General features: G+C 45.6%; 2 protein-coding genes across 5 annotated transcripts in view; both read left to right on the top strand.

Annotated features, from left to right (window-relative positions):
* hydin (HYDIN axonemal central pair apparatus protein) overlaps window positions 1–11,987 on the top strand; it is a 118,109-nt gene extending 106,122 nt beyond the window's left edge. The window contains exons 67-86 of the mRNA XM_066713581.1: window positions 116–276; window positions 486–595; window positions 884–1,109; window positions 1,275–1,496; window positions 2,015–2,153; window positions 2,363–2,528; window positions 2,767–2,914; window positions 3,056–3,263; window positions 3,712–3,933; window positions 4,024–4,193; window positions 6,654–6,852; window positions 7,158–7,316; window positions 7,521–7,801; window positions 8,085–8,304; window positions 8,719–8,937; window positions 9,247–9,410; window positions 9,630–9,780; window positions 9,982–10,212; window positions 10,493–10,717; window positions 11,141–11,987. Coding sequence (XP_066569678.1) covers window positions 116–276; window positions 486–595; window positions 884–1,109; window positions 1,275–1,496; window positions 2,015–2,153; window positions 2,363–2,528; window positions 2,767–2,914; window positions 3,056–3,263; window positions 3,712–3,933; window positions 4,024–4,193; window positions 6,654–6,852; window positions 7,158–7,316; window positions 7,521–7,801; window positions 8,085–8,304; window positions 8,719–8,937; window positions 9,247–9,410; window positions 9,630–9,780; window positions 9,982–10,212; window positions 10,493–10,717; window positions 11,141–11,650 — 4,131 coding nt within the window. The 3' untranslated portion in view covers window positions 11,651–11,987. The remainder of the gene's footprint in view (window positions 1–115; window positions 277–485; window positions 596–883; window positions 1,110–1,274; window positions 1,497–2,014; window positions 2,154–2,362; window positions 2,529–2,766; window positions 2,915–3,055; window positions 3,264–3,711; window positions 3,934–4,023; window positions 4,194–6,653; window positions 6,853–7,157; window positions 7,317–7,520; window positions 7,802–8,084; window positions 8,305–8,718; window positions 8,938–9,246; window positions 9,411–9,629; window positions 9,781–9,981; window positions 10,213–10,492; window positions 10,718–11,140) is intronic.
* Window positions 11,988–20,266: 8,279 nt separating this feature from the next.
* Window positions 20,267–23,387, top strand: part of necab2 (N-terminal EF-hand calcium binding protein 2) — a 90,985-nt gene continuing 87,864 nt past the window's right edge. For 2 of the 4 annotated variants that reach the window (XM_066713578.1, XM_066713574.1), the window contains exon 1: window positions 20,270–20,653. In XM_066713578.1, the coding sequence (XP_066569675.1) occupies window positions 20,351–20,653 (303 nt within the window). In that variant the 5' untranslated portion in view covers window positions 20,270–20,350. Of the gene's footprint in view, window positions 20,654–23,387 lie in introns of all 4 variants that reach the window. The other 2 variants (XM_066713577.1, XM_066713576.1) reach the window with 2 other exon arrangements.

The following is a 23,387-nucleotide window of genomic DNA, read 5'->3' as shown; positions in this document are numbered from 1 at the left end:
GTAAGCATCTGTGGTTGAATTAAGGCAAAGACTGACCTTGACTCTCACCCCCTCTGTCTCTCTCTCTGTCATTATCTCTCTCTTCCTCTCATTCTCCTAACTATCCATCTCTCAGGTAATGGAGACTGACCCAGAGCCCGCCCACAGTGTGTTGGAGAACTCGTCCCGCGAGCTGGAGCTGAGAGTCAGTGCCGTATGTGACTACACCCAGTTCAGATGCAAAACGGAGACCATCCGCTTCAAAGACACCCTGCTGTTCCAGACCAGGGTCTTCGAGTGAGTGCAGGCAACATTATCTAGGGCCATGTGCATACGACACCTCTGAAAGACCCACACTGCCACTGTGATATAGACAAAGTTTGGTAGTGGTCAAGCTGGAGAATGTAAAATAGAAATAGGTTTGGGGAAAAAATACACGTTGTGTGGCAGAGCTGAAACTCAGTTCTAGCTCTGATTTATTCTCCCTCTATGTCTCTCCCTTCCAGGATCCAAATGATGAATAATGGCCATGTGGGGCTGCAGTTCTCCTGGCAGGTCCTGATGGAGCAGTTCAGGAGGGGTGTCAGCTGCTCTGAGAGACACACGGATTCGGAAGGTAAAAGGCGTGATAGAGATAGGAAAGATGTGCTTCACCCTTCTCACACATAAACAAATGAGCTGTTAACTTGTGTGTGGAACTGGAGAGTGTTGGTTTTAGTTGCAAGTTTTTGAACAAACTCGTTTGCTGAGCCGCCTGCTAAATTTGTTGCAGCAGAGCGGAATTGTATGCAGTACAGCTCAAGAAAATTACGCGGACTAAAATTTCTCAGATGTGCTTCTTGGGTCCGGTCAGCTGCTGATGCTTGACGAAGCTGCACTTGTGTGTGTTGGTTTGTGTGTCCAGGTGTCCCCTCGCATCAGCCCCCCGGTTCTCACCTGGGCAGCAGCGTGCAGAGCCGACCAGGCAGCGCCCTGGAGAGCGTCTCCTCTCTCCTGGCCGGTGACCCAGAAGTCCCCCCCTTCTCTGTGGAGCCTGGCGCTGGGGTCATCACCCCTGGCAACACCCAGACCTTCCGCATCAAGTTCTCCCCTGTGGAGGTGGCAGAGTGCGAGGGCCGGCTGGTTTGCAGGTCAGCTCAGATGACAGAAAAATTACATCTCCTATACAAACGCTTATCGAGTTTTAAACATAAAACAAACTGGAAATATATATTTTTAAGACCGACATGATGTAATGCAGAATTCAAGGTGAAGCGAAATTGAGGCTCCAGATTTCGTATCTGTCGTTATTGCAGTATCCCCAACCTGAAGGACGAGCAGGGCCCCACTATGGCAGTGAGCGGACGCAGCCTCCTGCCATTTTGCCACTTTGACCTGGAGGACTCGGACTACATCAGCAGCAGCCGGCGCAATCCAGAGTTGCGCGGACCTCATGGGGCCCCCCCCAGGGTCACACTGGACCCCAACACCAGGGTCATCGAGTTTCACTCTGTGGGAATCAACACCATCATCCCCAGGTACGCCCACCCTCCTTACAGAGCAGCCCGGATTGCAGCACGGTATTTTCCTCACCGCCTTTTTTTTTTGTTAAGTCGAAAGAAGACTATGGTGAAGACACTTTTGGCTCTGTTTTAATCGCTCTTATAATTGAGTTGCTCTTTTTAGAATTGTGTGAAATATTGGATAGATGATATTGGTTTTCATAATTAGGGAGAGGGCATTTTTTAATGCTCTTTCAGTGTGAAACTGTCACGTTCTTCATGCAGTATCCACAGCTGATAAGTAAAAACACATAAAACAGAATTTACTAATAAATAAAAATCAGTCATCTTCTCCCACATAACCGCAACCTCTAGTGCGTGAGAACTGCTCTGTCCCAATAACAGGTGTCCGTTCCTGATCCCTGTGAGGAATGTACTGCTGTGAAGCCTCTAGTTTATCTCGCTGACACGCTTTGCACCAGTTGGCTGAAGAGCAGCACCACTAGTACAGTGTTTTTAAAATAACTCACCACTGACACTTCACTCCTCTGCAGGGTCTTCAGCATAATGAACCCAACCAATGCACCCTACTCCTTCCTGTGGAGGTGCGAGGACTCGGAGGAACTGCAGCTGCACAGTCCCTTCCGTTGCCTCACACACAGGGGCCACATCCAGCCAGGAAAAAAAGTAGAGGTGTGTGTGTGTGTATGTATGTGCGTCTAAGCATATTCATTTCAGTTACAGTTATTGTGCATGGTCATCATCACAGCAGTACTGGACCTCTTCTGCCTCACTTTTACATAAAAAAAGTTAACTTTTATTTACTGCAAAATGTGTGTAAAGAAATGTATCTCTCACAAACTCACGCGCTGCTTCCATCCTTTCCCATGGTTTCCTGTCAGGTTTCTTTCCAGTTCCTGCCTCAGCAGCTGGAGACCGTTGAGTCTTTCTGGACCTTCCTGATCCCTGAGCAGAGCATTGCTGTGCCCTTCCTGCTGGTGGGCGCCTCCAGGGAACCAGCCGTCTGTCTGGACCGCTCCTATCTCACATATGGCAGTCTTCTCGTGGGTGAGGCACAGCCCTCCAGCAGCATCTCACTGTGGACCCGCTGAGGGCCACCTCACTGTCCCCAAGCAGAATGGGGTTAGAATGTAGACCCGCATAAAAATCATATCAAAGTCTCAATCTGGATAGCTGAATAATGAGCGATAGCAAATGCGGTACACAGTGAAGTTAAGCTATAAATATGTATAGACAACTGTTAAAACACAGCTCTTCCCTTTCTGTACCCCCCTGTGTCGGGCAGGCCGAGAGGTCCTGGAGACGGTGCACATGGTGAACAGTGAAGACACAGCCTTCCACTTCTCATTCCGGGAGAGCTCCTGCCAGTCAGAGGGGTACCACGACAGACTGCTCTTGCAGCCAATGGATGGGACGGTGCCAGCCAGGGACAGGTACGAAGATGGGGGAGGGCTGTGGCTGGAGTAATGGACATTCCAAAAGTGGCGTGTTTAAAGCGAAGTGACACACCGCTAACAGGGGATTTTGAATCAGGACACATGGGACAGGACCAAGCCAATGTCTCTTGCCTGCAGGTTCCCAGTGGTCATCTCCTTCAACCCCAGCCAGGAGGGCAGCGTGAACTTTAACCTGGTGTGTGACGTGAAGAGGAAGATACAGCCCCTTAGCCTGAACGTGAAGGCCGAGGGCTACAGCATGAGTGCCTGTGTGCAGTGCGAGAGTCCAGAGGGGCTGTCCACCGAGCTCAGCCACAGCACCGCCAACCAGATTGACTTCAAACAGGTAGTCCTTTATTGGTTGTGTTCTTCAACCCGTCTTACTTCAATCACCCAGCAGACCCAGCATAACCAAAACTAAATCAATTTTACAGTGTGCATTTCATTCAGCTGCAGGATTCTTCAGTAAGATTGATTAAGAAGCTCAATAAATAGCTCTCAGAATTCTAGCTGGAAGCTAATAATTTCTGTAGCAAATAATGAGAAGTCACAGTGATTCAATAATGTTTCTGAAGTTAACTTCTAGTATTTTATTTAACAGGGAGAATTGAAAATGTGTTCACTGTAGTTTTATTAATTCAAAAAAAGAAAAAAAATGTAGTAGACCTGATTGCAGGTAACAAAAACAAAAACAAACAAGAACAACATATTATAAATGTTTAGATGATGCAGTCGGTGCTGTTGGTGGTTTATAGTGCCAGAGGCTCTGGCCATGTTTTGCCATGTCTTTCCAGGTGGAGCTGAATGACCCTACGTCATGCCATATCCTGGTGTCCAACCCTGGTCGGTTCACCCTTGATGTGGAGTACGAGCTGCACAGCCCACGGGAGCTGCTGACAAGCCTGAAGGTGGTGCCAGAGAGGGACAGTGTGGCAGTGGGTCAGCAGGGTTGCTGCACCCTGACCTTTCACCCCAAGTCCTGCTGTGTGCTGAAGGAAACTGAGCTCCGGATCAAGGCAGGTCCCAGTGTAACATAGTGCTGTGAGGCCTTAAGACAATATTCTTTGTCTCTTCTTTCTATGTATGACGTTCATCTTTCTCTGCAGATAAAGAATGGCCCTGAGTTTCACTGCTCCCTGTCTGGGTCGGCTGTGGCCCCCGGAGTCCATTTCTCTTTCACCAAACACAACTTCGGCATGAATTTTATCTACCACATCGGCATGGTGCCTTGCACTCAGACTCTCATCCTCACCAACAAGGGGGAGAGAGCAGCCAGGTAAGCTCGATCTCTTCTGAGTCTCATTACTGTACAATGCTTACACACGACACACAGGACCCAGGGCAGTGGGTTGATCGGAGTCAGAGACGCAGCTTTTAGAACTGCCATAAACCAATACTTTATAGTCCCTCCAGAAATCCGCGATTCCGCATTTGTGCAATTTGTTGCAGAATTTGCCTGCTTCTGCAAAATTCTCAACCACATGCAGAAAAAGACACTTATTTGAATGATAGACAAGGAACATTTTTAAAAACTAAAATTTGGTACCATATATAAATATTAATTGTCAGTGACGTTATATAAAGAAAGTAGCACCTATTTTACATTTCACTCACTTGTACCACCTTTTCTTAAGAATCTCCATTGTGTATTTTTGTATTAACAACATAAGAAAGTTAACAAACTAAAGGAGGCCATTTGACCCATTGAGTTTGCTCCAGATTGACAACTCTCTGTGTGAAGAAGTGTCTCCTGTTTTCTATCTTGAATGCCTTGAAGCCCAATTTCCATTTGTGTCCCCGGGTGCGTGTGTCCCTGCTGATCTGGAAAAGCTCCTTTAGTTTGATGTGGTCGATGTCTTTCATGATTTTGAAGACTTGAATCAAGTCCCCAAGTCGTCTCCTCTGTTCCAGGGTGAAAAGGTTCAGTTCCCTCAGTCTCTCAGTAGGACATTCCCTTCAGACCTGGAATAAGTCTGGTTGCTCTCCTCTGAACTGCCTCTAGAGCAGCGATATCTTTCTTGAAGTGTGGAGCCCAGAACCGTACACAGTATCCAGATGAGCTCTAACTAGTGCATTGTACAGTCTGAACATCACTGCCCTTGTTTTAAATTCTACACTTTTGACAATACACCCTGACATTGTGTTTGCCTTTTTTATTGCTTCCCCACATTGTTTGGATGGAGAAAGTGAAAAATTGGTGGAGAAAATTCCTCCCATAGTGTAATTATAGTGGACATTTTTGTTACCTGCATGTAATATCTTGCACTTGTCCACATTGAATTACATCTACCAGGTGTCAGCCCACAACTGAATATTATCTAAGTCCCTTTGAATAGCATGTGCTGCCGAGATTGTGTCTGCTGAGCCACCTATTTTAGTGTCATCTGCAAATTTGACAAGTTTGCTAACTATCCCAGAGTCCAGATCATTAATATAGATTAGAAAAAGCAAAGGCCCTAGTACTGATCCCTGTGGAACTCCACTAACAACCTCACTCTAGTTAGAAGCGACTCCTCTGTTTCCTATACATCAATCAGTTCATAATCCACCTACTTACATTACCCTGAATGCCTACAGCTTCCAATTTGATGATCAGTCTTTGGTGTGGAACCTTATCAAAAGCTTTTTGAAAATCTAAGTATATCATATCATATGCTTTCACATGATCTACAACTGCAGTTGCATGTTCAAAAAATTCTAATAAATTAGTAAGACATGATCTGCCTTGTCTAAACCCATGTTGACTATCCCTCTTTGCTCTCGTGATCCCTTTCTTAAAATCCCTTTGCAGTTCAACATATTCTTTGTATTTTGTCTTGTCTCTATCCCTTTTGTATGCGCTATACAACATTTTCTTTCTCTTGGTATTTTTTTGCATACTTCTATTAAACTATTTAGGCCAATGTTTTTTGGTCTTCAATTTGCTAAGTTTTGGTACAGTAGTATATTCTTAAAATATAACCATCCATTTTCAACTGAATCTGTATCCTGTGTGCTCCAGTCTAACTCTCCTAAGTGCCGCCTCATACCTTCAAGATTTGCTTTTCTAAAATTGTAGACCATTGTTTTAGACTTGGTACTTATTTTTTGAAAGAATGCCTCAAAGCTAAAGTGTCTACACTTAAACCTTGATTGTTTCCTTTCAAATTCATTGTGGTTGGCGTACAGAGCCAAAATGATGTTAACCATATTGTGATCACAGTTTGCCATTGGTTCTCATCCCTCTGACTTTATCTTGGTCATTTGCAAAGATCAAGTCAGTTCAGGCATGCTCTCTCTGGTTGGTTCCCTGACAAATTATGTTGGAAAGCAGTCATTTAACATCTCAACCATTTCTATTTCTACTTCTGTGGTCCCAACTGGGCTTTCCCAGTCTACAGTACATTTTTAGTTAATTGTATGCATTTTAAAATCAGATTATTATTTTATTATTTTTGATTTGCATATTGATTTGTCATGACAAATATCCTAGCATTGACATTCAAATTGGCATGTTCATTTTCAGACATGGAAATTGTTCTGCATCCATCATTGTCCCAGTTAATGCCTTTTGATTGTTCATTTCATTACACAAATCACTTTTTTATGATCTTAATCACTGCCACAAAATTCCACAGAAAACACCTTTTTAAATCACAGAATTTCAGAAAAATGTCAGCAGATTTATGGGGGGAATAACTGTACACTTTGTGAGTACAAGTTTGTTGGTATATGTTGTGATTGCCCCCCTTTGCAGCTTGGAGTGCCTGTTCACCAGCACAGCGGAACTGGAGGTGGGCTTCCAGGCAGGGGTGCTTCCTCCAGGGGGAGAGCTGCAGGTGCCCATTACTTTCTACCCACGGGAGGCTAGGCGCTACCAGGAGAGGGTCACCTTTGAGATCAACGGTCACATGCAGCATAGTGTGGAGATCCTGGGGCAGGGCACCGAGATGAAGGTGAGGACAGAGGGACCTTGGGCCATAGTGCCGTAGGCACCTGTTATGTCCTGTGTAGTGCCTGTCTGTGCCCAAGTTATTTTGCAACTGTTCTTCTTTTATTTTCCTTGAATGCCACAGACTGCTTCACAGTCGTGTATATTTAACTATAACCCTGTCTATATGCTCTTAGGCTAGCATCACGGTGTTGTGCTGTGTATGGTTTATGGTGCTTTAATTGGAAAGGTTGTCTTCCTGAATGCTTCCTACAGTGACCCCATTGCCTGAGAATAAAGTAGCAGAGCAGTGTTCTGTGTTTCTCTCAGATTGAGGTGGAGGACCCCAAACACAGGGTGGTGAACCTCGGGGCTCTGCAGATTGGACAGCTGGTGAAGAGAGTGATCCCATTGGTCAACAAGAGCCACGCCCCCCTGACATTTTCCGTGCTCCTGAGTCCCACTCTCCAGGAACTGCTGAGCCCTAAGGTACAAGCCTCTGAATTGTTTTTCAATGTACATGCTTACATCTTTAGTAAAGAAATCATACTGAGGTGCAGGAATTTTATCAGTTTGCGGGATTATTTGAAACTGCAAAATAAAACTGTTTGCCGGTCAGGAAACACTTGTCTCTGGGTAAATTAATGCAGTTCTTCACTACTGCTACTTCCTGCCTCCCTCTGCCCTGCCCAGGTTCTCAGCATCAACCCCCAGGGAGAGATGACACTGAAAGCCAATGGGGGTCGCTGTTCAGTGGAGGTGCTGTTCAGCCCCAACCATCGCGTGTCCCCCTTTGCCAAGGAGGTGATGCTGGAGTGTGGTGGCGTGTTGCGCTCACTGTTCATGCTGCGTGGGAGCTGCCAGGGCGTGGAGGTCAGCCTGGACCAGGACGACCTGCCCTTCGGAGCCGTGGCCCCACGCTGCCAGGCCACCCGCCGCATCCTGATGCAGAACACAGGAGACATCGGTGCCAGGTACACATGCCCCCCCTCCCCACACAGCCACGCTCCCACCCACCAGCAGGAATAGTGCACATACAATCTGTTCATTTATATATATATATATATATATATATAAAGACAATTTAATTTTGTAGCCGCACTCTTACTTATTAGTTATTTAGACCAGACTTTTATATTATTACAGTTTCATTTTATTGAATAACTCACACTCACAACGCGTTTTGACACTTCTGTGTCTTCATCGGGTAGTCTACATGTATATATAATATACGTCTTTCTTTGTTTTCTTATTCAGTTTTAAGTGGGATTTAAAGAAGTTCGCCCCTGACTTCTCTATCAGCCCTGTGGAGGGGTACATCTCCCCCGGGATGGAAGTGCCCTTTGTGGTGACTTTCGCCCCCCAGCAGCAGAGCCAGGATATCCGCTATGATAGCCTGCCCTGCGCCATTGAGGGGGGACAGCCACTCACACTGACCCTCACAGGGTCCTGCATGTGGGCCCCCACACCTAAGGAGGTAGGCAGGACTGTGATCATCACAGTCAGTAATCGGCACGAAACAATAGTATGACGCAGGATTAGGTTCACTATTCATTTTGATATTCAAATTACATTCTTTGGATTCACCCCAGTTAGTTAGTACGATTATTATCATTAATTGTATTTCTCTTATCATTTAAATTCTTCTGATGATCATTGGCGTCAGTAGCTGTATTAATAGCAGCTGCTGTGGGCGTAGCAACTAACTAACTCATTACAGCGAACATGCTTAACCTTTGCACTTTGTCTCGAAATTCCCACATCACTCTTATTGCCAGTCAAAGCAGAAGATTCATTACGATCCAGGAAAATACTTTTAAAACAGATCTGAGGAGTGCCAGTGTATTTGGTTCGCGTGTTTCAGAGAGTCTGCTCTGTGTCCACTTTACAGCCACAGGTGGTGAATTTCGTGTGCCAGGTGCGCACCCAGCAGACACAGTCCATCATGCTGTCCAACCGCACTAACCAGCGCTGGAGCCTGAAGCCGGTGATCGAGGGAGAGCACTGGAGCGGGTCGCCCACATTTGTTATCGAGCCACAGCAGCAGAACAAGGCGTACGAGGTCACCTACAGGCCCCTGGTCATGACCACGGATGGCAAGAAACACCAGGTACGGGGCATTGTACTGCTGGGGCCTTCATCCCATAATGCTATACTAGTTACAGGATGGAGAGTGGTGATGTGTTCAGTGTTGACTGTGTACTTTCTGAAGGCCTGGTTGTCCAGAGGGCGAGTGTAGTCAGAAATCAGCCTGTTGTGTCATGCAGATTGTGTCATGCGAAGAGCAGCTGCCTTAGACGGGCCGTTGTACAAGCACAAGCGTTGTGTTGCAATTAATCTGCAGTGCTGTTCAGCTGCTGGTGGCTAGAAACAGTGCTTTGACCCTGGGCGGCCCACAATGTCTGCCTGTCTCCCCCAGGGCTCGGTCTTTATCCCGTTCCCGGATGGCACAGGGATGCTCTACACGCTGCAGGGCACCTCGGAACCCCCCAAGGCTGCGGGCACCATCACCCACGAGGTGCCTTGCAAGATCTCCTACACAGAGCTGCTGCCCATCACCAACTGGCTGGCCAAGCCTCAGAGGTACAGTGCCGAGAGGAGGGTCAGTGGGCGTGTCATTTCATACAGGGCTACAGAAAAGAGGGTCAGTGGGCATGTCACTTCATACGTGTTCATGCAGTGCCTCGGCTCAATGGCTTGTATCTGTTATTCGTTGTGTGTCCTCCCTCGTCTCATATGTGGATGGTTCTGAGACTTTAATGACATCCCCCCACCCCAACACAACTTCCCTGCCCTCTCCAGGTTTCGTGCCATAGTGGAGACGCTGAAGTCTGACAAGCCGGACAGTACCACCACCGTGAAGGGGCTTGACTACATTGAAGTTCCGGCCCTGGCCAAGAGGGATTACAAGCTGACCTTCTTCTCTTACAGAGAGGGGATGTTCAACGGCAAGGTGGGTGGAGGGGGCTTGTAAGTCACAATGTAATCAGGCCCTGAATACCTGTACATAGCCTGGGTGATTAACTACAGATTCAGGCTTTCAGAGTAGAGCTGAGGGTGCGTGATTATATAGATTATGGATTTGTTTAGTTTATTTATCTTTTATTTTATTTTGGTCCTCTTCCACGGTCCCCCCCCCTTAAAAAAAACCCAGGTCACATTCCGCAACGAGGTCACCCAGGAGTACCTGTTCTACTTCGTGAACTTCAAGGCCACGGCCCCTGGCATCATCAGGACCATCGAGATGGTGACGCCCGTGCGGCAGAGCGCCTCCGCCACAGTGCAGGTGGAGAACCCCCTGCCCTCTCCGCTCACCTTCGTCACCGAGTGCCGGTCGGCCGACATCAGCCTGCCCGCCCAACTCACGGTGCCCCCGCACTCCGAGGTGCGTCTCCTCCGCCATCACCAGGCTCCTCTATACAGGTGTTCCCAGAATAACCTGATCATTGTCTGAGCAACTTATAGTAGCTTGTGGGAACAAGTAGCTTGTGGGATAACTTAACGTGTGAGTAACATGTTGTATGTGCAGCTGGTACATTTATTCATATATGTGACCAACTGTAGGCACTCACTTTAACATGTGGATGGTGACTCTCATGCAAGGGGGAAATATAATGTAAACCCTTCTGATCCAGAAAACTACTAAAATCCCCCTCTCTCTACAGGGCACTTTGACGTTTGAGTACCAGCCGCTGCGCGTGGGGGAGTCCACAGCCCGGCTCACGCTGCAGAATGCGGAGCTGGGGCACTTCCACTACGAGCTGCTCCTGAAGGCCCTGCCCGCGGGGAAGGAGAAGGCCCTGTTCTTCCGCACCTCGCTGGGCAGCTCGCACTGCGTCTCCACCACCTTCGTCAACTACTCTCGCGTCAAGGTCGAGTACAACTGCAAGGTACCCACTGGGCCTTGGTGCGGTTTATCCCCATTCGATAGCGCACTTCTGATACATGGGCCGGCCGGCTACGTGCAGTTTCATTAAGATGTTAAGACAAAAGAGTGACTGAGTCAGCATGTCAGCATGTCAAAACTATGATAATAAAAACTGTATGCTGTTTGAGAGGTAATGTGGCTTTTATTGTGTGGATCAACCACTGTCAGTGTTGAAATCAGAGCATTCAGTGTATCAGTATCAGGTAGATATTGTAAACTGCAGCCTTTATCCTGTTTATCGCCAGTGCTTCACCAAAATCCTGTCCTTCTTCAGCAGTCTTCTTACAGTATTAGGAAAAAAAACAAGCTACCAAGGAAAAAAAAAAAAACATCTGATACAGTTGGTGTGACCCTCTCTCTACTCTCTGCCCTCTCTTGTACTCAGAGTGACAACCCCGACTTCACCGTGGAGAAGAACATCACTGCGGCGCCTGGTTTCCAGGGTGGCACAGAGATCGGTGTGGAGGTGTGCTTCGAGCCCTGCCAGCTGGGCGAGTCCCGGGGGTTGCTGACTCTATCCTCTGCCCTCGGGGGGGAGTATGTGTTTCCCCTGTTCGGTACCTGCACCCCCCCGAAAGCCCAGGGCCCCTTCACCATCCGGGTCGGCTCTAACGTCTCCATCCCCTTCAAGAACGTCTTCCTGCAGCCCACCTCCTTCTTATTCCAGGTGGACAACCCAGCATTCTCTGTGAAGGGTGTGGACACCATCCGTCCCAAGAAGACACACAACATCCTCGTCTCCTGCGAGGGCAGCCCCTCCGGCAGCCGTGCTCCCATCAACGGCAAGCTGACCATCTCCTGCCCCCGGGCGGAAGGCAACGGACAGACCATCAGCTGGGTCTACTACCTGAAGGGCTTCGTTCCTGAGCTGGGCCAGAGAGACAAGCCCTCCTAGACTGGGCACTGCTGGTGGCTGTAGCCTGTAGCACCGAAATGTTCAGGTCACCATTTTTGTTTCTTTGGCTAAAGAAATCCACAGTTAAATGTTTATCACCGTAGCATTACCCTCTGTGTTTTCCTGATCACTCTGTTCCACCAAGCTGTGACATGAATTAAACTCATGTACAGCTCATGTACAATTTTAAACAAATTAATTTCAAAAGCGTTTTGTGATAAATGTAAAACACTTTAGTTAAGTGATTATATTTAAAAATGTTTATGCAAAATATCTAATTGGATTTGTTTTTATTTTATATGTACATTTCACACAATAAACTGAATTTTAAACCCAATTGATAAAGGGATGAGTAATTTCCCACTGTATATAATTAATAGATAAAGAGTGATGATGAGATGCTTAATTACCTGTAATATATGGAAAGTGAATGCTCTTTAAGGAAATCTATGAAAAAGAGAACTTGAGTGTCTTGGTCAGACAGAGCTGGGTTACTGAAGGATGATGTTCATGTTGGAGATGGCGAGGGGGACACCTGCTGGTCAGAGAGGGGCGGTGCAGCTGACAGCTGCTTGTTATCCACTGTGGGTCACTGTTACTCTTTTGAAACTGGCCTGAGACACTGTCTGCGAGAGAAAGTCAAGGAATGGTAATACAGAGTGGACAGAATTATGCAAGTTGAAGGAATCCAGAATCAAGCTGAGGTTGAGGTGGTATTGAAGGAATACGGAAGAGTAAATACCAAAGAAACTTAAGAGATACTTTTGGCAGTGTGCATATGCTTCAATTGTGGTTTTATTGACATTTATTTTAAAGAGTGTGTTTCTCACCCACCCACTTCCTCTTCCCACTTCAGGTCAATTCCTCATCTTCACTGAGCCTCTGAGTGCCATAACAGTGGACCTGTGTCGAGGTCTTTCTCCAAAACGCCCTGTAACTCAGTTACAGACAGCTCCATCTGAAGGATATTTTTGGTTATGTATTTTAATTTCAACTATAAAAAAGAAGAAATAGCCATCCCTAATTTAGCAGACAATTGTATTCCAATCAGATCATAGAAAACAGGATTACTTGCAATCAGACTCTGGTTTTTAATCTAATTCAAAGGACAGTGTTAAGGTATTGTTCATAGAAAACACAATGAGACACTGACAAACATAGGGCTGGAACTGTTAATTTCCTGCTTCCAGGTGTCTCTATATCACACCCAGAACCCCTTCCCTCTCCCAGGCTTTCACAGTGAGTTGGAACTTCAGTGATGAGCTGCACATCTCAGTGAAGATGTTGCCTTATTGGCTGCTCTGTGTGTTCAGAGAACAGAAATGTATTTTTCTGAGAAATACAAAAAGACAGTTGGCTTGCGTTATTCAGCATAATTACTTTCATCCAGTAAAGGCAAAAGAAAATGGTCTGATTGAGAAAGCAACACATGTGTTTTTGAATTTCATTGATAAGGGGGTTTAATTTGAAATGTGGGATTAATTTTAATGAGAGTTGTAGTGGGCGTCAGAACGCAGTGCCAGCAGAAGTTTTTTTTTTTTTTACTTTAATAGGGCCTCCTGTTTTCCTTTTGAAGCAACAGGAAAGGATAATTAGTACCTGTCTTTGAAGAGCTACATTTTAAAACTCTTTCTGATTATTTACATTATATTTATGGAGTCTGTATGATTCAGGCTTTCCTCACAGTAACAGCAATAATCTCTGTGCTTTAGCTGCGGTGCCTCGTGCTGAATTCTTCACACGATGAGAGTTTGGTGTTCGGTGTTTTATTTGAAAGCAATTAATTAGTTAAGCAAAGTGTTACAATAGAATCAGGGTTCAGACTAGACTTATAATTTGGACAGGGTAAGTCGTAGGGTTAGATTTCCCAGGAACTCAAACAGGGTTGGGGATTGGGATTTAAATGTTTTCGATGGCTGGGGATGGAGTTCTGGATGTTAATAATTGGATAGGTGGGTAGGCATCATACTGCATCCTACCAGAGATGGCAACCCCAAATTGAGGTTGGACATAAACAGTCAAGACAATGGAAAAATATCATCTTTAATTCGATAATGTTATGATGTTTTATTTATTTATTTATTTTGGAGATAACAAAATGTTCTTTTCCTTTTCTGTTACAATTGCTGTTTTTTTTCTTTCCTTCTTGCTGTTTCATTTCTCATTACTTCACCCGAGAGGTGAGGAGCGATTGAACTGCAGAGAAACAAACTGGAAATTGGAGGCACCTGCTCCCCGAGTCTGATCTATTTTCTGTTGTGTCAGTGGACAGATCTGTCTGTCGAGAAGGGGTCTGATGAGCCTGCTGCCACCACAGTGCAAAGTGAGCCCTGCGCTCGTTCAGCTGAGGTCTGCTTCCTTGTTCTCGCATCTGCATGGACAAACAGTGGCAGGCAGAGAAGGCCATTATTCAGACGGCCTCGTCTCAGAGCCTCCAGCTCGGCAGTGGTGAGAAACAGCATTGGTTCATGTTTTTAATCACAAAAGGGTCGGGGTACATTTTCTCCCCCGATGGAGAATTCTTTCAGAGCCTCTGCCAGGAATCAGAAAGTAATTTTGATAAAGGCTTATTCTAGGCCTCATTTGGAGTGGTAAATCCTCCGGCTGTTCAAGTCCTTAATGAACCCGGCGAGTTCTCTTCAAAGGAAACTTCCAGCGTTCTTCCAGCGGAGGGCTTTTGTCTCTGTGAGGGAGTTGCTGATAGGGCAGAGACCCAGAGGGATCTATAGGGCTGTAATAAGCCACTGCTATCTAGAGCCCGCTCCCACAACACAGCATGATTCCCTGGAAAGAAAAAAAGCAAGGCCTATTTTCTCACACAGACCAGGGAAGACTCAGAGCAGAAGTCAGTGTTGACAATATTAGGATCTGTAAGTGTTTAGTTTCTGGGCCTTGCTACTGTCACGGATGCTCTGTGCACATCCTCTGCACACACACTGCCTTGCAAGAGACAAGGAGCACACGATCTACAGGGACTGTCACCTAGTCAGTGTCTATGAAACACGCTCTATTACCTATAATATTGTTTATTTATATGTTTGTTTGTTTAACATAATTAACCCTGGCTTTTCACATGCAAGAAGCAAGTCTCTCAATCCCTGCAAACCTTTACCTTGCAAACAAACGCTAAAAGGAGAAACTGGACAGGGCTCCTGTCTCTGGTACAAATCAAGATTCCCACAATTCCCTCTGTTGAGCTCTGAACTGTGGTGGCTCTTTCTTACGATTCTGTTTAAAGTCAGCCTCTGTGCTTCAGAGGGGGCTTCCTTCTGTTGATTTTCCCCTCTGTTTCCCTGGCCTGCGTCAATCGGTTGAATATTCCAATCACAGTTGGAGTGAGGCAGATAGGGAATCGTTGACTTACTGATAGCGCCTTGTGTCTGCCACCACTTCGCAGCTGCAAGCACTGCCTGCCACTGAGCCAGGCAGGGATGTGGTGCAGGCAGATGTGAGGGAGATGTCATTTGAAAGCCACTGCCCTCTCTACACACCATCAGGCAAACCACGATGAGAGTAGGTCTGGATGGATGTACTAGTAAGTTCATAACTCCTCCATATCTACTCAGAATTGAATACACACTAATAAACCAATAAGAGTTGAGAGCTGCCGGAGCAGATTGAGAAGTTATTACTGCGAGGAGCGAGGAGACATGGCTCACTTCCAGAGGAAGAATAAATTATTCAGCAGTGTCCTGCGGAATCATCCATTAGAGGAGAGGCAGGCCGAGTCGGAGGCGCTACAACCTGTGTCACACTAACCTAAATGGATGGAGCAGTGTGCGCCACGCTGGCTGCCAACGAGGATTCATAAAGTTAAATAACTTCTCCGGCAGTGCAGCATGTGATGACTGCAACACACTAAAGCACTCAACATCCGAATGTAATGTTCTCCAGAAACAAGTGCCTCTTGAGGACTAATACTCCACAGAGCGATGGGCCTCACTCGAGCTCTGGCACCCTACATACATTGTCAGTTCTTACTGCCAATCCACAGCCAGGGGAAAGGGAATCTTGTATTGTTTCTGCTGTATATATTTTTTATTGTATTTTTATCACTTGTGCTGCCTGCTCCCCATTGCTATCAGTGGCTTTATGTCTTTTATAGTCTAAACGATCGGTAATAACCACACTGAAATTACAGCTCAGAACATTTTAGTTGTTTTAGTAGAAAAAGGAAATCTTTGGTTCTGCCTTATATGCCTGAAAAGGTGCAGGGTTTGGGTGGGCACTATTTGAAGGCATAATGTGATGATTTTGCTACCCTCCCATATGCAGGCCCCCGCCCTGCCACCTGGCACACTCTCTCCTGCCCTGTGGCACTACCAAGCTACTGTTGCTGTGGCAAAGTAAATAACTGCGATCCCAGATGACCTGTCGTTGACATTTTCATTCAGGGGCCCATTTTGTGCTGCTCACTAATTTTCATGTCATCTCCCCCAGCCTGCAACCCCAGGGACAGCTCTGGTATTGACTCTGTGATCTCTGTCCTTTTACTGTATCGCACACACACACCTCTGTGGGGGGGAGACCTTCCTAGGAGCAACCCACTTGATGATGACTGCCCACTCTAAACCACTTTAAAGTTCAGGAGTGAAAAATACCCACTGCTCTTTTGGAAGGTGGGAAAGGTCATTCAAAGGAAGGTTTAATGGCGTGTCTATAACAGATGGAAGCGTGTGATTTTGCAGCGAGATCAGAGATAAGTGTGGAGGCGTGTTAAGTTTGTAATTATTTTTTCTCTCACCTCCCTCACCTAAAACAATTAATTTTCTAATAGTTAAATTAGTGAACTGTGAGATCAGACGTATTTTACCACATATGAATAATTTTTGCATCAGGTTGGCCTTGGAATTATTTAGAGTTCAAATCAATAATTTATCTGAAGGTATTATGTAGTCGGGGATCAATACAATTTTTCTACTGTCACTTTAACTGACATCTGACTGTGTGCCATGGGCTTTGAGTAACTATGGCTTGTTTGTTTCAGGAGTGTACTGTAACCAATGCTGAGAGCTGTGTTTCTATTTTTAAAGATCTGTGCAAACACCTTTTGTTAACAGGTTTTCAAAAATCCCCTCCTGAGTGCAAAATGTTTCACTGAACCAAAGACAAAGAGAAATCTATAATTTTCTTCTTGTTCTACTACTTTTATAACTGTCCATAGATGTTTCCCTGTCATGGTAATAACAACTACACCAGGCAGCAGCAACTCAGAAAGAAACATTCCTGGCTTGATAATAGGTCAGTAAACAGGCACAAATTGCGGCTCAGACAGTATTACACATGTCTTACAAATAAATCTAATTATTTGCAGTTTATTATCCTCCTTGGGTGCTTTAATCACTGGTGGCTGTGGCATCTGGGTGATTTACAAGACAAACTGCCCTGCACTCTGGAGGACTGTTCTGATTGGACGGCTCTGGGAATAACGGCTTCAAAAGCAACAAACAGCGGGCAATGGTCTCCCCAGGCAGGCAGCAGGTCAGCACGGGTTTGTCAACATACAGCATTCCTCCACTATGGGCCCCTGCTTTGTTTGGTCGAAAACTCCCCGGGTCCCTGAGCTAGTACAGCCCAGTGAGCTCTGTCCATCAGATGTGTACTGCCACCTGTGGGTCAGCAGAGGTTTGGCAGGACTGAGCGTCACATCCCTGGAAGAGGGTTCAGCCTTCCGCACCAATACGCTGGGGGTCTGATTTGTTTTCTTTTCCTTTTTATGCAAATAGCAGGAAATATGTAATGAGTCGTTTATGTTTGCAATTTAAGCGCCCTAATGATGGCTTTTCTCTTACAGTGGTTAAGCTTTCTGCTTTATGAATTAATTTCAGTCTTTCCTCCTTAAGCCTAATGATAATATGTCTTAATGGGCTGCTGTCTCAGATAACATTGAGAAATGTGCTCATTACTTGCAGACAGATATTAATGCTGCGTGTTTTTATCTTACTATTGGCTGGGGATATGTTGATTTGGTTTTCATTTAAGCATAATTGTTACCTGGAACGCATTTCTTGAAAACATTATTATCAATGTAAAAAACATTCTTATTACTTACTATGCTGGGTGCTGGGGATACAGAGGGATACAGAGGGCCACTAAAAAAGAGGCAAGTTAACAGGATGACCATGTTACTCACACGCAGTGAACAGCACTCCCTCTAGTGTCCTCCTGCATCAGGGTGAGTATTGGTGGCTGTTATTATGGCTGCTGTGGGTTGTAGTGCCCGGTCCTGTGACAGCAGTGTGATTCTCGTACTGTGCTCTCTACTGGGAGTACGGACCTCCAGATGTATGGAAATTAGACCCAGGAATTGGACAGCCATCACAGTGGACATCTCCCAATACCCACACGACAAACAAAACCTGCTGAAACAAGGGATCAGCGGCGCAGCACAGAGCAATACCTAAGGCTTGGAAACCCTGGGCCATGACACCTCCGTAACAGGGCCACATGAACCAATCGTCCCTTTCACGCTGTTTGGTCACTGGGTTGTGATGACCTGCCAGCGAGCTGCGGTCAACTGCCTTTCTGGTCTCACATCAGTGTCTCCTGCCTGTAATTCTATCTGCACCACCTAACTTTAGCCCTAAGGTGCTGGTTGTGAGCGGCATAAAAGCACCAAAATTTTAAGAATTCAGAAAGACTCAAAAGAGTTCTGAAGAAGCCGGTTCTGCACACTGCCTTGTGATCAGATAGTGCTCCGCTCTGATGAAAGATCTGTGCCTGGCTTGGCGCTCTGTGTGGAGCTGGGAGGACTGGCTCCTCACTCTCTGCCTGCTTTCAAAAGCTTGTCCTTCTCCCTGGAATCTTTAACATGTTGAGTCATGTACTATGACCATGACTTCTGTGAAACCAGGTTCTGTGACTTCCAAAGAAAACTAAAATTGCTCCATTTAGGTCTCTGCTCTCACCTTGGAAGTGCACATGGCTCACTCGATTGACTGATGCTGGCTTGCTCATATGTTTTTCTCACCCAGCAGGCTATAGTAGTAAGCATCACTACTGAGGGCTACTTGTTGCTTTCCCTTGCATTATACAGTAAAGCTCCCTGCACAAGTTGAGATTGGTGGTAAAAAGGAATGCGAGTGGCTATAACACTGTAGACATCCACAAAGCAAGGTGCTTACTGAACTGGGATTCTCTGAAGCGAGTCCGCTGATTTGCGCCATGCCTGAGGACCAGGCCCGTTTCAGCTGCGCACCTGTGCTGCAGTGAGGACCCTGCTCCGATGCCCTGTGCAACTCTCTCATAACCCAGCTCCGCAAAAAAAAACATCATCACTTCAGGGTGTAATTGTAACATTCATCCCCATTTTTTTCCTTATACGTTTCATTCTGCGGAATCCATAACAACATAACCAAGAACCAAGTGCAGAAGCGTCCTGACGAGAGCCGAGTGAAGGGGTCTGCTTAGCGACTGGCTGGATTAATCTGCATGCTTCATGTTGCCATTAGGGCTCCGCAGGGGAGCCGTTAATTAGTGTCGTGAAAGGGCAGGGCTGCGGTGCCTTTTAACTCAAATGTCACCTTTGGCTGGTGAGGCAGTTGACGTACTGAGGAGCACACTTGAAAGGAAAGCCCTCTGCCAATGAAATTCGGGTGTTTCCACTGCCCGGCCCTTCTCTCAGGGGGAGAATTCCACTACGTCAGGCCAGTGCCCTCGCTTCTAAAGATGTCAGCAAGTGCTGGAGTATGCACAGCGCTGCGTGCTGCCTGGCCTTCCTCGAAACTGCGGGTGGAACAGCTATGACTTTGGCTCCCATCACAGCAAAGGCCTTTAGGAAGACAACAGCCTGGTGGAAATTCGCAACTGTGTAATCGGCTAATATGCCAGCGTGCACCCACTGCAATGAAGAAAGCATTGTGACAAGAGTCTCTGGCCCTGGTACTAAATTGAACCAAATAATTGGGTTAATTGGTTAATGTCACCTTAATTGATGGAAATGAAGTATAGAAGCTGAGGGAGTGGGGCTGCAGGAGCAGAGCCGGGCAGCGCAGCCCTGAGATGAATGCAATGACAGAGACACATAGACAGTAATCAATCACACCAGGGGGGTGGTCTTCATACTGCACAACAAGGGCTGAAGATGCTTCATACAGGACCCCCAGCACTGCAGAGTGAGGACCACACTTCTGGGTCCCAGCGCTCAGGAAGAAACATTATTATTATTGTTATTGTTATTGTTATTATTATTATTATTATTATTATTATTATTATTATTAACTAAACAATCATCATGAATTACATAAATGCATATATGATCCATATCAATACTATTATAATAGGAACACATTTTAAAACCATTTTACTTAGGACTCACACAAAAGTGAATAATAGCCTAATAATATAAACTGGTTGCACTAATGAAGTGTTAAGACAAGTTTTCTGAAACCTTATTTATCCAATCGTGAAATGTTTAACCCAGTCGGAGGTTGAAAGACGATTAAACAACTCCTAATCAGCAGAGACGACTGCAACCAACTTCTTGTTCTTGTCTTCACCATTTTGAACATGATGCTTTAAAGAATCAATACATACATACATACTTGTGCTTAAATAAACAAATCCACACATACCGCACAATGCATGAGCCCTGTTCGCCGCTGTACCCCGGTGCCTGGTGTAGTGATGTAAAGTGAGAGAGGTGTGTTTCGGGGTGATGTAAGCGATGTGGGAGGGAATACCCCACAGCTCTCAGCATGCATGCTCTGTGGCGAGAGGATGTGTGAGCAGGCAGCGCGCTACTGCAGGGACGGAGTCCACAAACTGCTCCACAAAGAACAACCCCAACTGCGGGCGCAGGACAGCGAGACAGACACGGCTGCGCAGTCAGGCAACAGCGGCGCCCAGCTCGGTGGAATAGACGGGCTCGTCCGCTGGATCGTCACCAAGATGAGCGACAAGAACATCTCCGCCCGGGAGCTGCTGAAGGAGGGGGAGCCGGCGGCCGCCCGGGAGCAGCTCCTCCGCCCGGAGCCGCGGAGAGGCATCTCGGTCATCCTGGATGTAGGTACCTGCGCAGCTCCCTCGGCAGAGAGGTCCTGCCCGACACGGGAGGCTGTGAGAGATGTGTGTGTGCTGCGTTGCCTTAAAACATACAGGATGCATGTTGTAAAATAGTAGTAATAATAATAATAATAATAATAATTATTATTATAGGCTAATACTAATAATGTCTATTTAGATTTCGTTTTGCACTAGTGTTATGTGTTGGTCAGTTGCGCTACTGGACCTGATCATTTACTTGAATCTGACTTTTATTGTATTTCTTATTTGCTTTTATATACAGTATAGGCATTTATACACACAAAACAATAACTACGGATGTGTGATCCTGTTTTTCCAAGTCAAAGGACGGAGTGAAAGGGGAGATCGTGTATAGACGTGTTTTCTGTCGAGCTGTACTTAATGTTGTCCAACCTTTGCAAAGTGTTCAGGATATTTTTGCTCATTTTGCCGATCTTGGGCAGTGCTGAGCTGCGGGCTGCCTCTGGGGGAGAACAGCTGGATCCCGACCTCGGTTTGCAGAAGTGCTTATTTCCAACTTGAACTAGTTAGGGATAAATAAACGCTACATACATATCAAACATCAAACTCTAAACGTATATATTTGAAGAATTATGTCAGTACATTTATAAACTTTAAATGTGTAGGACTCAAAATAATACCATGTTTTATCCTATATGCATTGGCTCCAATAGATCCTCAATGTTTGGTCATTGCGGGGGTCGCCTCAGTTACTTTATGGCACATACATTTCTTCTTCTTCTTCTTCTTCTTCTTCTTCTTCTTCTTCTTCTTCTTCTTCTTCTTCTTCTAGCTATTGTTGTTTAGGAAAATGGAAAGTGAATGATCTGTCCCGCTGGTACTTCTCTCCTGAGATTTAAAAGCAGTTAGCATACATTAAAACATGCAATATTAAAAATGTGCATGGGGATATCAACCAATTTACCGATGCGCACAGCAGGCTTTCATTTCACAGTAGATATTCATTTCGTTAACCTCAGGTGTCAGAAAGATAGTAATATGTGAGTCAATATACAACTTTGAAACTCTAGGTTTATTGGAACAGTGCGCTTCATATGTATTGATGTATGTGTGTATGTATGTATGTATGTGTGCATGTGTTTGTTTATTGTAGCTTTAACGTATGATGGTTTTTAATTGTGGTTGCCTTGTCGAGAGAGAAATTTGCAAAGTTTTCATCATTAGCTATTTACTTTTGCACGCTTCCACCACCGTCACCGTCCTTTTAAACTTTTCTGCTGCGCTGTCTCATTTACCGTGCTGATGGTACCGTCTGTGTCAGCACCCTCCACATCATTAGGGAATTAATGCATTCATTCATTCAGTTACTTACCTATTTGTTTTGGAAATTGTATCAGTGTGTTTTTCTGCACAAAATTGTCCTGTGCTGGTATTAATTGCTGTCATTCTCCAGAAATAGATCTTGTTATGCTTCACCACACGCTCATTAAAACATAAGGAAACATTTATTTCAACTGAGAATTTGTATACATAAATACTCGATACACACAAGAACCAGCCAATTTGAAGATGTGCTAGACTTTTTGTTTATGTGGAGTAGTACTGAGACTCTGATATAAAATCTAAGCACATTAATTATTTTGTCTGCCACTAAATATATATCTCCAGTAGCCCTATTGTCAGAGCAGTCTGTTGTGCCAGCTCATTGATCTGTTTGTTAAAAACAAGCAAGAATGTATTTCAGCTGTAATTTAGTGGATGTAGAAACTCAACATTATTAGCAAGGCAGAGCTTTTTTCCCTTCTCATTCCTGAGTGGGTTGGTGTGTGCATCCTCCCCTCTTCCCACATTTCCCTCTGACTGTGTGTTTGCATCTGCTACCCAGTGTGTTTGTGTATTTCCATGAATGCATGCGAGTTAATGCACTGCATCGCGACGGGAATAGCGCTCCCTTTGATGGCTCCATTTGTGTTCATTCCCCTGTTCATCTCCTTCAACTAGTGGCGCATCTCATTAGAAACAAAGGTGCTTCTCTCCTTAATGAGACAGAAACACACAGGGGGAACAAATACATTTATTCTTGTGAAAAACCTTGTGCTGCTGCAAATACATGAAGTACAACAATGGCAACAGACGAGATGATTCCTGCCCCCTCCCCACACACACGTTTATTGCCTTTCCCTTTGCTTTCGCACTGAAGTGATTTTCTGTCTTCCTGCAGTATTGATTAAAAGTCATTATGATTTAGTCTGTCAGGCTTAGGAAAATGCCAACATAGGATAGCAAAGGATACATCACCTGTCTGCCCGTCATCTTCACAAGATGCGTGAGCCTTAATAGAGAATCCCGTGCCATGACAGCCTAAAAATTCCTGGCATAGAGTGGTGAGTGTGAAGGCAGCGGGCGACTGGGGGGTGATTAACACCTCAAGTGGAAGGCCTTGGTGTCACTGCACTTCAGCTGCTGATATACAGGTGGTCCTGCACAGACGCAGACCTGTGACCATTTGAGCTGTGCTAACATTCCTAAAAAAAATCAATTATAATATCCTGTCCCAAAGAGGGGATAGGAGGTGCTTCAGGGCGGGCTGGCTCTCCTGCTAAGTGGTGTTCGTGTCAATGATCATCAGCCCTGCTCCTCTGCCCCTCTCTGTCTGCATGAGGGTTCAGAATTTAAATATAAATAACATATAATTTAGATAAAATCAGCAGCTAACGGTTTCCCAGGATAAACACAGGGGGGGGCAGACATC

The sequence above is a fragment of the Amia ocellicauda genome, chromosome 9 (genome assembly GCF_036373705.1).
Source record: "Amia ocellicauda isolate fAmiCal2 chromosome 9, fAmiCal2.hap1, whole genome shotgun sequence".
Lineage (NCBI taxonomy): Eukaryota > Metazoa > Chordata > Actinopteri > Amiiformes > Amiidae > Amia > Amia ocellicauda.
Note: the sequence above shows the minus strand (reverse complement) of the source record. Positions and strands in the feature narration are given on the sequence as shown.